This window comes from Lontra canadensis, unplaced genomic scaffold (assembly GCF_010015895.1).
Source record: "Lontra canadensis isolate GAN:19392208 unplaced genomic scaffold, GSC_riverotter_1.0 scaffold3, whole genome shotgun sequence".
Taxonomy (NCBI): Eukaryota; Metazoa; Chordata; class Mammalia; order Carnivora; family Mustelidae; genus Lontra; species Lontra canadensis.
Genome location: NW_022630997.1, coordinates 31,803,965 through 31,820,291, shown reverse-complemented (window position 1 = coordinate 31,820,291; position 16,327 = coordinate 31,803,965). Strand labels below are relative to the sequence as shown.

The 16,327-nt window shown below is 43.3% G+C and overlaps 1 protein-coding gene and 1 pseudogene across 1 annotated transcript; one reads left to right on the top strand and one right to left on the bottom strand.

Moving 5' to 3' along the window:
* Positions 1-3,254: 3,254 nt before the first annotated feature.
* On the bottom strand, positions 3,255-6,707 carry LOC116858293 (heat shock protein beta-1-like). The gene is made up of 4 exons (XM_032843002.1): positions 6,675-6,707; positions 4,381-4,837; positions 3,530-3,661; positions 3,255-3,313 (listed from the first exon to the last, which is right to left on the bottom strand). The coding sequence occupies exons 1-4, from the start codon at positions 6,705-6,707 to the stop codon at positions 3,255-3,257; spliced, it is 681 nt and encodes a 226-aa protein (XP_032698893.1).
* A 7,151-nt stretch (positions 6,708-13,858) lies between these two features.
* On the top strand, positions 13,859-14,719 carry LOC116858285 (annotated as a pseudogene).
* Positions 14,720-16,327: the final 1,608 nt, after the last annotated feature.

Below are 16,327 nucleotides of genomic sequence, written 5' to 3'. Positions count from 1 at the left end.
TATTTACACTCTTCTGTTTCTGTCTTTTCTTTTTCATTTTATTTTTAAAAATTGAGATAGTTGACATAATATAATTAGTTTCAGGTATACAGTGTAGTGAGTCGATATTGTATGTATTGTGAAATGATCACAGGAAGTCCAGTTAGCATCCGTCACCACACATAGTTGCAGATTTTTGTGTGTGATGACAATTTTAAGATCGACTTTCTTAGCAACTTCTAATACAATACAGTATTATTAATTCTAGCCATCATGCTGCACATCTTCTCCCCAGGACTTGTCTTATGACTGGGAATTTGTACCTTTCGACCCCCTTCACTTATCTCACCTCCCTCCCCAACCCCTACCTCTGGCAACCACTAATCTGTTCTCTGTATTTGTGAGTTTGAGTTTGTTTTGTTTTGTTGTTTAGCTTCCACTTATAAATGAAATTATATAGTATTTGTCTTTCTCTATCTGACATTTCATTTAGTATGATGTCTTCAAGTTCCATCCATGTTGTTGATGGCAAATGGCAAGACTTTTTCTTTTTTATGGCTAAATAATATTCCATTATTTATATCACATTTTGTTTATCCATTCATCTATTGATGGACACTTAGCTTGCTTCCATGTCTTGGCTATTGTAAGTAATGCTGCAATGAACATGAGAGTGCATGTGTCTTTCAAGTTAGTGTTTTTGTTACCTTCAGATAAATTTACCAAAGTGAAATTGTTGGATCATATGGTAGTTCTATTTTTAATTTTTGAGGAACTTCTATACTGTTTTCCCTAGTGACCATATGAATGTATATTCCCACCAACAGTGTATATATGTTCCCTTTTCTCTACATCCTTGCCAACACTTATTATTTCTTGTCTTTTTGATAATAACCAGGTATAAGGGGGATATCTCATTATGGTTTTGATTTGCCTTTCCCTCTTGATAAATGATTTTGAGCATCTTTTCTTTTTTTTAAAGATGTTATTTATTTGAGAGAGAGAGAAAGAACAAGCAGAGGGTGGGGCAGAGGGACAGAGAGAGTGGGAGAAGTAGACTCCCTGCTGGTCCCAAAGCCTGGCACCAGGCTTGATCTCAGGACCCCAAGATCATGACCTGAACTAAGGTTAGACACTCAGCCAACTAAGCCACCCAGGTGCCCAATTTGGGGGATCTTTTCATGTACCTGTTTGTCATCTGTATGTCTTCTTTGGAAAAATGCCTATTCAATTCCTCTGCCCATTTCCTAACTAGATTGTTTTTTGTTATTCAGTTGTAGAGTTCCTTGTATATTTTGGATATTTACCCCTTATCAGAGGTCATTTATATATATATTAGGATAAAATCATATACATAAATGATTTGAAAGTTTTTACCCTTATTTAATAAGTTGTCTTTTCATTTTTTAAAAAGTTGTTTGTTTTTTCGACAGAGAGAAGTAAAGGACAAAAACAGGGGGAGAGGGAAAAGCAAGTTCCCCACTGAGCAAGGAGCCCAATGTGGGGCTCTATCCCAGGACCCTGAGATCGTGGCCTGAGCCAAAGGCAGATGCTTAACTGACTGAGCCACCCAGGTGTCCCTGTCTTTTTGTTCTGTTGATGATGTCCTTTGCTGTGCAGAAGCTTTTAGTTTGATGTAGTCTCACATGTTTATTTTGTTTTTGTTGCTCTTGGAGTCAAATCCAGAAAATGATCGCCAGGACCAATGTCAAGTTGCTTACTTCCTGTATTTTTTTCCTAGGAGTTCTATGGTTTCATGACTTGCATTCAAATCTTCAGTCCATTTTGAGTGGATTTAATTTTTGTGTATGGTATAAGATTCTGGGCCAGTTTCCTTCTTTGGCATGTGGCTGTTCAGTTTTCCCAAGATTGTTCATTGAGATAAGGATTTCAGTGAAAGCATTCCATTTGGGAAGGGATTCCCAGAAATGCTAGTAAGGAGGTGGAAAAGTGGGAAGGAAGTCAATACAGGGTATGTTACCAAGCAGGTTACTATTGTAGGCATCTGGAGGTCAGTCCCACTACAGAACTTGGGAAGCCAGTGTAGAATGCCTGCTGCAGTGTTAGCCCCCTGAGGTGTGAGGGCATGGGGGTATTTATAGAGCAGCTGCTGCCTGTGATTAAGTAGAGTGCTGCTACCTGGAGGGATTAGCTCTCTGTCACTTCTGGACTGTTTTGAAGGCAAAGTGGTTTCCAGCAGCCAGAAAGTGCTGTCAGGCAATTATCTACAGCTGCTGGCATTCAGAAGTCAGGCTCGTGTGCAATGAAATGATAAAGGTTAAGAGGGGACAGGCAGGATATTGACGGTGTTTGTTACAGGAAAATACAGGATACCAGCATAGCTCTGCCTGAAGATCCTTGGGGCAGAAAGTATGGCTGCCAGAAAGAACAAAACAAAACAAAGCTCATTGTGAAACATCTAGTTGAAGAGGTGGGAACATGTGCTTCTGTCTGTGTGATCCTGGCCAGGATCCCTATACTTTTGGGGGTTCAAGGTACCCATGTATAAGATTGAGATGATATAATTGGCTTCCTCCCTGACCTGTAGGAAGGTAGATAACTCATAAAATGTTCAAAGATTCAGGAGTTGGAATAATTGTTTTCTCCCCAATTGGGAATCCTATTTTTTTTTTTTAGCTGATCATAATACTAAGAAATATTATAGAAGTTTTTTTTAAAAAATCCGGATGTGAACAGGACAATTTATTACTTTTATTTTCTTTTTAAAAAAGATTTTATTTATTTGAGAGAGAGAGAGGGAAGAGAGAACACAAGTCAGGGGAGGGGGAGAGGAAGAGGAAGAAGCAGGCTCACGGCTGAGCAGGGAATCCAATACAGGGCTCAATCCCAGGACCCCAGGATCAGAACCTGAGCCAAAGGCAAACACTTAACTGACTGAGCCACCCAGACACCCTGAGAACAGGAAAATTTAAATCCATCCCAAAGCTAGTCAATCACGGAAATTTAACAAATTTAACCTGTGTAACTTTCCAGGTTTTCAATGTATATATAGATTCATACGTTTCCATAGAACTCATAGGGACCATACTAGTTTTTAATCTGCTTTCCTTTTTTACTTGACAGTATTTTGAGGACATCTTGGCGTATATCAAGAGGTACGGATTTACCTTATACTTTTTAATTGTCTCATGGACTATTGTATGGTTAACCAATAGTTTAACCAAGCTACATTTTTTGGGAGGGGGTCATTGTTGCTTTGAACTCTACTGGCGGGTGGTAGTAATGACTACAGAGGTGACAGGTGGACAGCAGGGCTAAGCCCATTCCTTGGCTCCAGGCTGCTCTGATGTCCCAGCTTCTGGGCCCCCATGCTCTAAGATGCCTTAAAGATGACAGGGATACTGACTTTTTTTTTTTTTAAGATTTTATTTATTTATTTGACCGAGAGAGAGAGAGATCACAAGTAGGCATAGAAGCAGGTGGGGGTAGGGGGGTGGGAAGCAGGCTTCCCACTGAGCAGAAAGCCCGATGTGGGTCTCGATCCCAGGACCCTATGACCATGACCTGAGCCGAAGGCAGAGGCTTTAACCCACTGAGGCATCCAGGTATCCAGGGAAAGTGACTTCTGATGACTGGGTGGCTGGCCTTGGAATTGGCACCTTTAGCGTGAGCCTGCCCTCAGGGAATGGAGAGGGGGAGACCAGGGTAGGGTCCACCGTAGAGAGGAGCATGTATTTTTTCTTTTCTTTTTTTTAATTACGTTAAGTTAGTCACCATACAGTACATCATTAGTTTTTGATGTAGTGTTCCATGATTCATTAGTTGCATAGAACACCCAGTGCTCATCACAATGTGTGTCCTCCTTACTAACCATCACCCAGCTACCCCAACCCCTCACCCTATCCTCTCTGAAACATTGCTGGTGGGAATGAGAGCTGGTGCAGCCACTTTGGAAAACAGTATGGAGGTTCCACAAAAAGTTAAAAATAGAGCTACCCTATGACCCAGCAATTGCACTACTAGCTAGGTATTTACCCCAAAGATACAGGTTTGGTGAAAAGAAGGGCCATATGCACCCCAATGTTCATAGCAGCAATGACCACAATAGACAAACTGTGAAAAGAGCCTCGGTGCCCTTCAACAGATGGATGGATAAAGATGCAGTTCATACATACAATGGAATATTACTCAGCCATTATCCACCATTGGCATGCTCATGGGTGAACCCAGGAGATTATGCTAAGTGAAATAAGTCAAGCAGAGAAAGACAATTATCTGGTTTCACTCATATGTGGAGCAGAAGGAATAGAACAGAGGACAAAAGGAGAATGAAGGGAAAACTGAAGGGGGCAGGGATCAGAGAGGGAGACAATGAGAGACTGTGGGCTCCAGGAAAGGAACTGAGGGTTTCAGAGGGGAGGGGGGTGGGGGATGGGATGTGGAGCAATGTGTATTTTCTACAGAGGCACCGCGAGACGTAGCCATGCTCCTTCTGCCTCTCTCCGTACTTGCCGGTGATCGCCACCACGCAGTCGTTGGTTTTGACTGTCAACTCCTGGGCGCGAAGCGGTGGACGTCCAGGGACACGCCAGCGGTTGACCGTCTGCGAAATCTCCGAGCCGCGCTTCGGAGCTGCAGGCAGAGCCCAGGGCTGCAGCGGGGCAGGGCCCTCCAGCGCCGCCCCAGGCAGCCGGCGCAGATAGCCCTGCCAGCGGCTGTGGCCCAACCAACACTGTGCGGGCTCCTGGGGCAGCTGGGCCAGCCCGAAGGCCCAGTCCAAGAGGGGGCTGTGCGCCGGGTACCAGTCGCACAGAGGGTCCCAGCAGGGGCTCCGCAGGAGCGAGAGGGGCACTCGGCGCTCGGTCCTGCTGGCTCGGCTCCCCGCGTCTGGCTGAGGCTTGGAGAAGTCCGAATCTGCTCTTGAGGGACTTTTATGCTTTTTTCCAGTTTTTCTATAATAAATTTCCTATACTATATAAAGCTACAACGAAAATCCTTGTACATCTGTCTCTGTTTAGTTGAGCGAATGTTTCCATAGGATACATTTGGAGAAGTGGAACTGCTTATCAGAGCATACACACTGAAACATTTTGAAACTATTCTCAGTTGTATCAGATTATATGCGTAGTCATAAAAGGTGAGGGACAGTTTCATCTAACACCGGGCATTTCTTAACCTTTTATGAATTGTATTTTTCGTGTCTTTTACCACTTATTTTTAAAAATTTAGTTTATATATGTTCTTTTTGTGTTGAGGATAATACATGACCAAGGTACTGACAATGTCAAAGTCAACCGTAAGCTCTGATTGACGGAAGACCAGATACAATATCACTTGCTCTAAATACATACCTAAAATGTATAAAAGGAAATCAGGGGTGCTAGGATACTCTGCAAAGAGATTAGAAGCATTCTGCAAGACAGATTAGGAATAGAGAACTTCTCATGTCTCCCAAAAGACTCTTCTGGGACATATAGTTGCAGATAATAAATCTGTGTGTGTGGGCGTCACATCATATCTTCTGAAAACTCAATCACCCCTCCTCCAAGACCAGTTTTCTGTGCATAAAGCTGGAGCTTTCTGTACCGAGTCTAGTGTGTGCTGACTTCTTGTCAGTTTGGGGATGTAATTACATACCTTCTGACTGTGGTGTTGTACTCCAAAGCCTGGGCCAAGGCTTTTCTTGACTTATTGCTGCATGATTCTTTATACTTTAAAAAAGTAACAGAGTAGGAGCAAATGGACAAAAGCAGAGGAGAGGGTGGGACTGGAAGGACTTTATCTCCCTTAATCCCCATTACCTCTCCCCAGGGTTCATCTCTTCCCTTTCATCATTATTCAAATAATTACATAAAATTTATGTTGTTTGCAGTAAAATGTGCGTTTGAAAGCATCTTTGGAAAACTGTAATTTAACAGAACTGTAATATACCTTTTAATGAAAAGGATGTGCATGCTATGCACTTTGCTATGCAAAGCCCCTTGTGCCTCTTCTGGAATCTTCACTAGGTGGAGGGGAATAATCTCTCTAAAAGGTGACCTGGGTTCCCCAGTTTGAGCTGGGCAGGTTTGGCTCTGGGGCTGAACACTAGTAGAGGGGAATGTAGGGAGGAGCCTCTTCCCTGACAAACACTGGGTGTCTCCAAGTGCCTTATCACCTCTTATCAGCTTCATTTGTAAATTACAAAAGGAGGTGGGGAGTATCTGGTTGAAATAGTACTGTCTGCACTGGCCTGGAGCCCTGAGCACCCTTGCTGGTCCCCAGATTCCTATGGTGGTGGTGGGGGTGGGGGGTAGGGGGTGGGGGATAAGGGACACAACGGGCACCCCCTTCTGGTGGTTGTGCGTGTAGACCAGAGTCAGGCTGAGGCCTTGCCCACCATCCAGGGTTTGAAGTCATTAGTCTCAAACTTGCCAGTCCATTACTACTTGTGTTTTGTTTTAGGAAACTCATTTCAGTTCAACTGTTTCCATGTGGATTTCAACACCATAATAAGTTAACTTCTGAATAGGAAATTTGAAAACAGAGTCTTTGTTCCATCTTTAAGATTTTAATGAAAATGTATATACCAGATATTAAATTGTTTCCTTGCTGCAAAGTTCTGCTTATTAAATTTTACAGACTTTGTGGAGATGGACTGTTCTCCACGGACAAATAGTTACAATCTGGTTTTCTATTGGGTCCTGCCCAGGCCTGAAGGGAGCCAAGGGAGTCCTCCTCCCCAGTGGCCCCACCTCCAAAAAGACCAGGGCAGCAGGAAACAGCATGCGTAGTTTTTGATGCTCTTTGGATTATTTTTTCCTGCTCTGTGGCTTCTGACTAAACTTTTTCATTTTTCAACATATTTGTGCATATGAAAGATCCCTTGTACACAAACAGTCACGGAGGCCAGAGAGCTGTGGTGTCTGACCCCGGATCCTGCAGCAAGATGGGACCAGTGCTGGAACTGGAGGCTGAGCAGAGAAAAGCACAGCAAGAGGACAGGACGCCAGTAGTCTTCTGCTCCTGCCAGGATCTTCCAGCATTTTCTAGTCGTGGGAGCACCAGGGGCCTCACCACATCTCTGAGCTAAGTGCTCCATGGACACAAAGAGCACCTGAGCTTGCTGGTGCTGAAACCCTGTGCACAGATGCCCATCCTTCCTCACCTGTGCCAGGTGCCCCCAGTCCCCAGCTCCCTACCTGCCATTCCTTGCTGGGAGTCTGTGAACCTCCCCCATCCCCATCTGTGCGGTGTGCCCTGGGAGTCAGCACCATCACAGCCAGCCTGTCCTAGAATGGCCAATTCTGCATCAAGGCTCAAGTGCCTCCTCCTTCCCTGAGCCCCACAGCTGGAATGGGTTGTTGGAGCAATTAATCTATTATCCATGTGTTTATCTGTCCCACCATGGGCTCACGGGTGGCAGGAACCATTTCTTATACTTTTTTGTAACCACAATGCCCAGCGCATTAGGGCAGGCATGGTATTCCCAGTCCTTTTTGTGGTCAGTCTCCCAGTGGGTGCTGTTCCCTCTCTGAGGGGTCACAGTGCCACCCAGTGGCAGGATGGATGTACTGAGGCTGCTCGATGAGGGCCCTTCGCCCTACCCCATGCTGATGGGGGTCCTTACAGCAGGCTTTGAAGGTCACCAGAGGTGACAGGGTGGATCCCCTTGGGTGCAGGGCCTTCCTGTACTCCACAGTCAAGGTCAAAATGGGGGTGGGACAGTGGGCCAGGTTGTACTGTCACAAGTCCATTCTGACCCTCTGGGGGCCCAGGCCTTCTGATCTCAGAAGAGGATGCTGTTTTCCCTCCCTGAACAGTCCCCACCCTCAAGGACGCCCCCCCCCTTTTTTTCCTGATTGACAAGACTTTTAGTTACATGATAAGGCTTCCCTGATCAGGAAAATAGGTAAGAGCTGTATTCTAGAGAAGAAGGAGTGATTTGCCTTTGAGAGAGGGAGGAGCAACTCTGGGACAATGGGAAGGGACATTCCACTCCCCTAGGAAGGATGTATCTGTTATAGAGTGAAGCCAGGAGCAGAGATACCTTGGGTCTGGGTTCAGATGGAGGGAAAAAGGGATACCAGCACAGCTGAGTCTAGAAGAGAATGAGACTACCCTGGTGTCCATAGCTTCTGAGCCTGGGTATGGCTTCTCAGACTGGAAAGAACTGATAAGAAACACTGCAGCAAGTATTACAGATGACCTTGCAGACAAGGAGGAAAGTCATCTCTGATGAAAGGTGCCAAGATCTTGGGGGAAATAGGGTCCCTGAGCAGCTGAAAAATGTTAAACAAACCTATGATTCATAATATAACCTACAGAAACTAAAAGTCTAAATACATGTGAATTTTCTAATTTTGAATGATTCTTCAAAGCTATCTTCTTCATCTAATCTGTTTTTAGACCCATATCTTGAGTTCTTAATTTGTGCCATTATATTTATTGGCTTTTGAATCTTCAATTTATAGTGGTTGTTTTTTAAGATTTTATTTTATTCTATCTTTTATTTTTAAAAGATTTTATTTATTTATTTGAGAGACAGAGAGCATGAGCAGGGGGAGGGAGAGGAGGACTCCCTGCTGAGCAGGGGACATGGGGCTCGATCCCAGGACCCTGAGATCATGATCTGAACCAATGGCAGATGCTTAACCAACTGAGCTACCAAGTGCTCCAAGACTTTATTTTTTTATTTTAATTTGTATTTATTTTTTTTAAATTTCACTAACATATAATGTATTATTTGCTTCAGGTACAGGTCTGTGAATCATCAGTCTTCCACAATTCACAGCACTCACAATAGCCAAGACTTCATTTATTTATTTATTTATCTATCTATCTATCTATCTATCTATCTTTTTGACAGAGAGAGACTCAGCAAGAGAGGGAACATAAGCAGGGCGAGTGGGAGAGAGAGAAGCAGGCTTCCCACTAAGCAGGGAGCTCAGTGTGGGTCTCGATCCCAGGACCAAAAGGGTCATGACCCGAGCCGAAGGCACACGCTCAACAACTGAGCTATCCAGGCACCCCAAGGCTTTATTTTAAAGTAACCTCTCCACCCAACATTGGGTTTGTACTCACAATCTTGAGATCAAGAATCTCATGCTATACTGACTCAGCCAGCCAGGCACCCCAATTTATGTTTTGTTTAGTTTTCAATTTTGTATCAAAAGTTCAATTTTTATCCTACGGACCATACTAAGATTTTTTTTTTTTCTGATTTATGTCTAATGACCCCACTGTCTGGACTGTTGAAAGTCTATTGTCTAGTGTTTATGCTGGCTCTTGTTCTTATTTTGTCTCCTTTTATGTCTGATTATCTTTGATTGTGTGCTGAAAACTGTACTTGAAAAATTTGTTGGAGTGATGTTAAGACTAGGATAATATCATCTTCTTACAGAAAGGGTTTCCATTGACTTTGGCAAATGTGAGGGGCCCTACTAGCAATCCAGAAGGACCACAAGCATTTTCAGTGCTTGAGATTTTTCTGAATCACCCAGAGTACTTGAAATTGAGCTGAAGCACAGGAGAAAGCTAGTTTATTTTCAGTTTACTCTTACTTCCAGGGTGCAGCCACTCAGGATTACAGTCCTGAGCTTGGAGTGGTTTTCCAGGACTGACTCTGCCTTGAAAAGCCTGAGAGTCTAACATACATGACCTTAGTTAGCTCCCTCAGCTTTTTAGCTACTCTGCTGATTGCAAAAGTGGCCCCCAAACTGAGTTCTCCTCTCTGGCTGTTCACTTTTTCTGAGCAATTGTCTCTTGCCAATGATTGGCAAGGTGATTCCTTGTTACTTGTTAACATTTTTCTGTTTTTAGGAGAAAGCTTTTTATAGTTCATATGAATTATTTTAGTTGTCTTCAATAGAAGGTTAGTTCTGAATTATTGAGTTCACTATTTCTGAAAATGAGAGTTCTTCACTTGGTTTAAAATCATGTCATAGCTTGGTACTTCTTTAGAGGATTGAGGAATGCAAGAAGCCTAATAGCACAGATGATCTGCAATCATATATTAGACACCAAAATACAATGATTTTTTTTAAAGATTTTATTTATTTATTTGACAGAGATCACAAGTAGGCAGAGAGGCAGGCAGAGAGAGAGGAGGAAGCAGGCTCCCCGCTGAGCAGGGAGCTGATGTGGGGCTCGATCTCAGGACCCCAAGATCATGACCTGGGCTGAAGGCAGAGGTTTAACACACTGAGCCACCCAGGCACCCCACAATGATTTTTTAAAATGTTTATTTTAATACCAGTGTAATTAACATATAGTGTTATATTAGTTTTAGTTGTACAATATAGTGATTCAGCAATTCTAGGGTTGCCTGGGTAGCTCAGTCAGCGAAGTGTCTGCCTTCGGCTCAGGTCATGATTGGGCTCCTTGCTCAGTAGGGAGACTGCTTCTCCCTCTGCTCCTCCTCTTGCTCATGCTATCTCTCTTTCTCTCTCTCTCTCTCACTCTCACTCTCTCTTGTCTGAAATAAATAAAATCTTTTTTTTTTTTTAATTTTTTTTTTTTAAAGATTTTATTTATTTTTCAGCGACAGAGGGAGAGCGAGCGAGCACAGGCAGACAGAGGCAGAGGGAGAAGCAGGCTCCCCGCCGAGCAAGGAGCCCGATGTGGGACTCGATCCCAGGACGCTGGGATCATGACCTGAGCCGAAGGCAGCCGCTTAACCAACTGAGCCACCCAGGCGTCCCTGAAATAAATAAAATCTTAAAAAGAAACATATATAAAAAAAACAATTCTGTATATCACTTAGCACTCATCATCATGAGTGTCTTCTTTTTTTTTTTTTAAATATTTTATTTATTTATTTGACAGACAGAGATCACAAGTAGGCAGAGAGGCAGGCAGAGAGAGAAGAGGAAGCAGGCTCCCCACTGAGCAGAGAGCCCGATGTGGGGCTCGATCCCAGGACCCTGAGATCATGACCTGAGCCGGAGGCAGAGGCTTTAACCCACTGAGCCTCCCAGGCACCCCCATGAGTGTGTTCTTAATTCCCTTTGCCTATTTCCCCCATCCCTCCACCCATCTCCCCTCTGGTAACCATCAGTTTGTTCTCTATAGTTAAGAGACTATTTTTTTGGTTTGTCTCTTTTTTTGTTTGTCAAAATAGAATGACTTTTGAGTACTTTTCTTGTAATTCAATACTGTGGCTGGCACTGAAAATTACATGTAAGCGTTTGCTCCAGCATTTCTCATCCTAGAAAGCTGGTCTATGGAAATTTTAATCGTGGCTGTTTGAAATTATTCATTTATGAGGAAATTTATAATAGAATCATTGATAATTAATAAAGAACTAGTTCAATTATGTTGCTTCTTTAGGATAGGATACTGTGCAACCACTAATAATGTGGTGTAATACCTAATGGCATCAACAACTAGTCACATCATATGAGAAATGAAACTAGTCAATCACAACATGATTTTTTATACATTTTTATACATTTTTATATTTTATACATTTTTACACATTTACATATACTAGAAATATCACTGAAAAATATATTCTTTTTTTTAAGGATCTTATTTTTTTTATTTGACAGAGAGAGACACAGTCAGAAAGGGAACACAAGCAGGGGGAGTGAGAGAGGGAGAAGCAGGCTTTCCGCTGAGCAGGGAGCTCGATCTCAGGACCCTGGGATCATGACCTGAGCCGAACGCAGACGCTTAACGACTGAGCCACCCAGGCACCCTGAAAAAAAATATTTTTAAAGATTTTGTTAATATTTATCTTACACGGAGAGGGAGCACAAACAGGGGGAGCAGCAGGCAGAGGGAAAGGGAGAAGCAGCCTCCCGCCAAGCAGGCAGAGAGAAAGGGAGAAGCAGGCTCCCGCCAAGTGAGGAGTCGGATGTGGGGCTCAATCCCATGACCCTGGGATCATGACCTGAGCCGAAGGCAGTCGTTTAACTGGCTGAGCCACCCAGATGCCCCATCACTGAAAATATATTCACTAAAATGGTAACAGTGGTTATGTTAGGGTGGTGAGATGACTAGTAAATTTACCCACTGGTTTTGGCTTTTTAAAATATTTTTGTAATTTCCTAAAATGAACATTTATTATTTTTGTAACAAAAGTTGAATTATAAAATAAAATACCATAAATAAAATCAAATGTTTTTATTATGTTGCACTGAAATTTTTATCTATCCAAATAATACACGATTCAGATTTGAGCAGTCTTTGTGAATATCTAGTACATGTCAGCTTCTTTTATACATATATTTTCACTAATGCTTTTAAGGGTCCAGGAGTCAATCACAAACACAGTAAAGAAATGTAGGTGTGAAGCAGTCTGAGCTCTGTTCAAAAAGAAACCAAGTGGAGAGATTGACAGGTGCAAAATAAATGGTACAATTTTCATAGTTAGCCAATGTCTCCAATGTACTAAAGACCAGGTAATGGACACTGTAGTTTACCCTAGGAGAACAGATGTTGAATTATGAAAATTATATAAATACTGTAAAAATGGAAGATATGAGAATAGAAAAATAACAGCAATATTCCTATACTCTCCTGCAGCAACAGTGAACATACTACAATATTCAGGCACTTGGATTATTGATTCCAACTACCTGCTCTCTTCCCTGTAAGAGGATTATATGTGTAATCTGCAGTGTCTTCCCGAAGGTAGAGTGTACTTCCTAACCCATTGTCAATATGACTGCTTTGGACAGTGGAACATGAGCAGAACTTATAGTTACCACAGTCAAGCAGAAACTTTAAGAGTCATTAGATGATTCAATTCTGTCTCTTGCTTGTTTCCCTTGGTGATAAAAATGGCATATCCTCAATAGGGGATTGATCCTTTCAATGGTTGGTTCTGGAATGAGAAGATACAAGAAGCAGAGCCATCCTAGATAGAAACATGCAATGTGAATGAGAAATGCAAATTGTTGTAAGTCACTGAGATTAGGGGAGGAGGCATGTTTGTTACCACACCAAAGCTAACAAATACATCATTTCCTCAAAAATACAATAACAACTCTCTGAACTGAACTGTATTTTTAAAAAGATTTTAAATTTATTTTATTTGAAAGAGAGAGAGAGCAAGTACAGGAGGGAAGGGCAAAGGGAGAAGGTGAGAGGGAACCTTCAGAAGGCTTGATGCAGGGCATGATCTCATGACCTGAGGTCATGACCTGAGTTGAAATCAAGAGTCAGATGCTCAACCAAGAACTACCCAGGAGTTCCAGGATTGATTGATTGATTTTAAAGATTTTATTTATTTATTTGGCAGAGATAGAATATAAGCAGGGGAGCAGCAGAGGGAGAGGGAGAAGGAGGTTCCCCACTGAACAAGGAGCCCAGTACAGGGCTCAATCCAGGACTCTGAGATCATGACTGGAGCCAAAGGCAGACATTTAACCTACTGAGCCACACAGGCACCCCACATTTCTTATTTTTAAGTAATCTCTATACCCACTGTGAGGTCTGAACTTACAACCTCGGGACTGAGTCACAGGCTCCACTGACTGAGCCAGCCAGGTGCCCCTTCACTGAACTGAATCGAACTGACTTTCTAGATTGATATGTGTTCTCTTTTCCTTCTTTAAAATACACACACACACACACACACACACACACTGCCCACGGCACACACCGAATATCCCAGGCTGGTGGGCCTCCAGCCTGAGCTCAACTTTGCCTCATGAACCAACCAAGTGATCCAAATCAAGATAGAAGAGAAGGCTGTCGTAGAAACTAGTGTGAGGTTCTGACATGGGTGGCTGTGACTCAGGGTCACATAGCTGTCAGGAGAGAGCGCCAAAGACCACTCTAGCTTTACCATGTGGTAAGTATGAGACCTTGGTCTCATTACTACCACAGACACCAACACTGAGAGTTACTCATTTTCAAAGACTCTTTCAGAGAAGACTAAAAGGAAATCTAGTCCTGAGTCAGTTCTCCCACAGTCATTAGCACCAAGATGGCCCCCAGGACAAGGTCTTCCATTAAGCCTGAGTGCGTTCCATCAAAGAGCTACCAGGGCGACGAAACTCCAGGTGGGGGAGGAGGCGTCCAACTCTCCGCTCTTCATAGATATTCCTGCAGAAAATGTTTGCCAGTGGTGTCTGCTCAGCATGTGAGTGCAGCAAGTGACCGTCAATGCCCCTGCCGGCTCTGTGGCTCTTCGCCAGTCAGGAGGCTACGCTGCTACCATTGGAACAAGTCTATGCTTCGAACTGGGAAGATCAGTCAGTGGTCATGCTGGCTGCAGCAGATAAGACAAGAAAAACAATCTGTTCAATGACGGGCAGGTGGAGCCCACTGAGAGGTACTTGGCTAACACCACAGCTGAGAAGACCGCCCTGGCTGTTCTAGAGCAGCACAAGGGGTCCCTGTACTCCCTCTTTCCTGACCACTGCATGGAAAAGTACTTTGACCAGTCAGACATCTCCCGTGGTTTGGATTGGCCCCGGACCACGACATCCTCATGACATTGACAGTCTGTCTTGCTCCATGGGCGCCTTTGACTAGGACATGCAGACGGGAGAGATTTACTGAAATGTCCACAAGCTGGAGAAGGAGACGAACTCTAGACGGAATGTGCCTTATTGCTGAGGGGGACCCCTGGGGGGCCTGTTACAATGGAGGAAGAGTGAAGTTACCTGTTGCTAAAACAACTTCATTTTGCTTCGGAGAGAAGGACTACTCGGAAATGTCTGTGACCAGTGCCCAGGATGGAAGGGACCCCAAGGGTCTTCTGCCGCAGGCTGAAGCTAGTGGAATTTTCAAGATGCCTGGTGTGGGGGTCAAAGGAATTCCTCCCTACCCTTATGCAGGCTGAGTGGCAGGCCTTCTTTCCTACTGGAGGAACTTTTTTTAAAAAAAGATCTTATTTATATATTTGATAGAGAGAGAGCAAAGCAGGGGGAGTGGCCGAGGGAGAGGGAGAAGCAGACTCCCCTCTGAGCAAGGAGCCCAATGTGGGGCTAGATCCCTGGATCCCAGGACCATGACCTGAGCTGAAGGCAGAAGCTTAACCAACTGAGCCACCCCGGTGTCCCTATTTACAATTTTTAAATGGTAGAGCATTTTAGTAAGGGGTGACAGGTGTCTTTGATAACACACAACACCTTCTGCCAAGGTATTACACAAATGTAAACAATTGGTCGACTGTCAACCAGCCTCTTGATACTTTGCAACTGCTAGAAGGGGAAGGCAAGGAACCCTATCTGTTCTGCATTCCATACTTATTATACATGCCTAAAGCTTCAAAAAATTAATAACTAATGGCCTAGTTAAAAAAAACAATAGTGTAGTCCTTAAAAGCCTCTCCTATTATAGGATGTTCTCTAAATTACCTCAGCTTGAAAAACAAACTTCTGAAGACATTTTATTTTTTAAAATGAAAGCCGTCATGCTTAAAAATAGAAAGATTAGTATAATCATCCCTCAAGTACTCATCACATAGCTTGACCAATTATTAATTGTGGCCAATCTTTTTCCTTCTTTACTCTCCACCCTCCAACACACACAGACACACACACACACACACACACACACTTCCTCTCTGTTTTCTCCCCAACCTCTGCTGCTAGATTATCTTAAATTAAGTTCTAGACATTATGTATCTAGAAGAAAAGGACTCTTTCTTTTAAAAATTTTTTTTTCTTATTTAGTAATCTCTACACCCACATGGGCTCGAACTCACGACCCACAGATCAAGAGTCATGTGTTCTTCTGACTGAGCCAGCCAGGCATCCCAGAAAATGATGCTTTTAGCACAAACACCATACTATCATCTCATCTTTGAAAAAAGAATCTAATATCCAGTTGAGGATCAGATTTCCCTAATTGTCCCCAAATGTTTGTTTCAGTAACACATTACATTCTGTTAACAGGACTCTTACATTTCTCTTAATCTCTTGAAGTTCCTCTATTTTTTAAAAAATATTTTATTTATTTATTTGACAGAGAGAGCCAGTGAGAGAGGGAACACAAGCAGGGGGAGTGGGAGACAGAGAACCAGGCTTCCCGCCCTAGTAGAGAGCCTGATGCGGGGCTTGATCCCGGGACCCTGAAATCATTACCTTAGCCGAAGGCAGACGCTTAACGGCTGAGCCACCCAAGCACCCCTATTTTTTTTTTTCAACCTAAGCAACCAGTATGGATCCTTTGTCCACTACTGAATCAGTTGTGAGCATGTCCCAAGTCCCAGGGCCATCTGCTTTTCCCACCCTTTAGCAGACAGGGCCTTGGGTGTTCCCCTGGCATTATAGCAGCGTCACACCTCCGCAGAATGGTCAAGCGGGTCCCCATTTCCACCTACGATAAGTGCACCACATGCAAACCGATTTCCTTGAGATCTTCTTGATGGTAAGTAGGGAATTGAAATTCTCGAGGCTTCTTGGTTTTGTTCTCAAAAAATGAGTTTTTTAAGAAACCTGTTGGA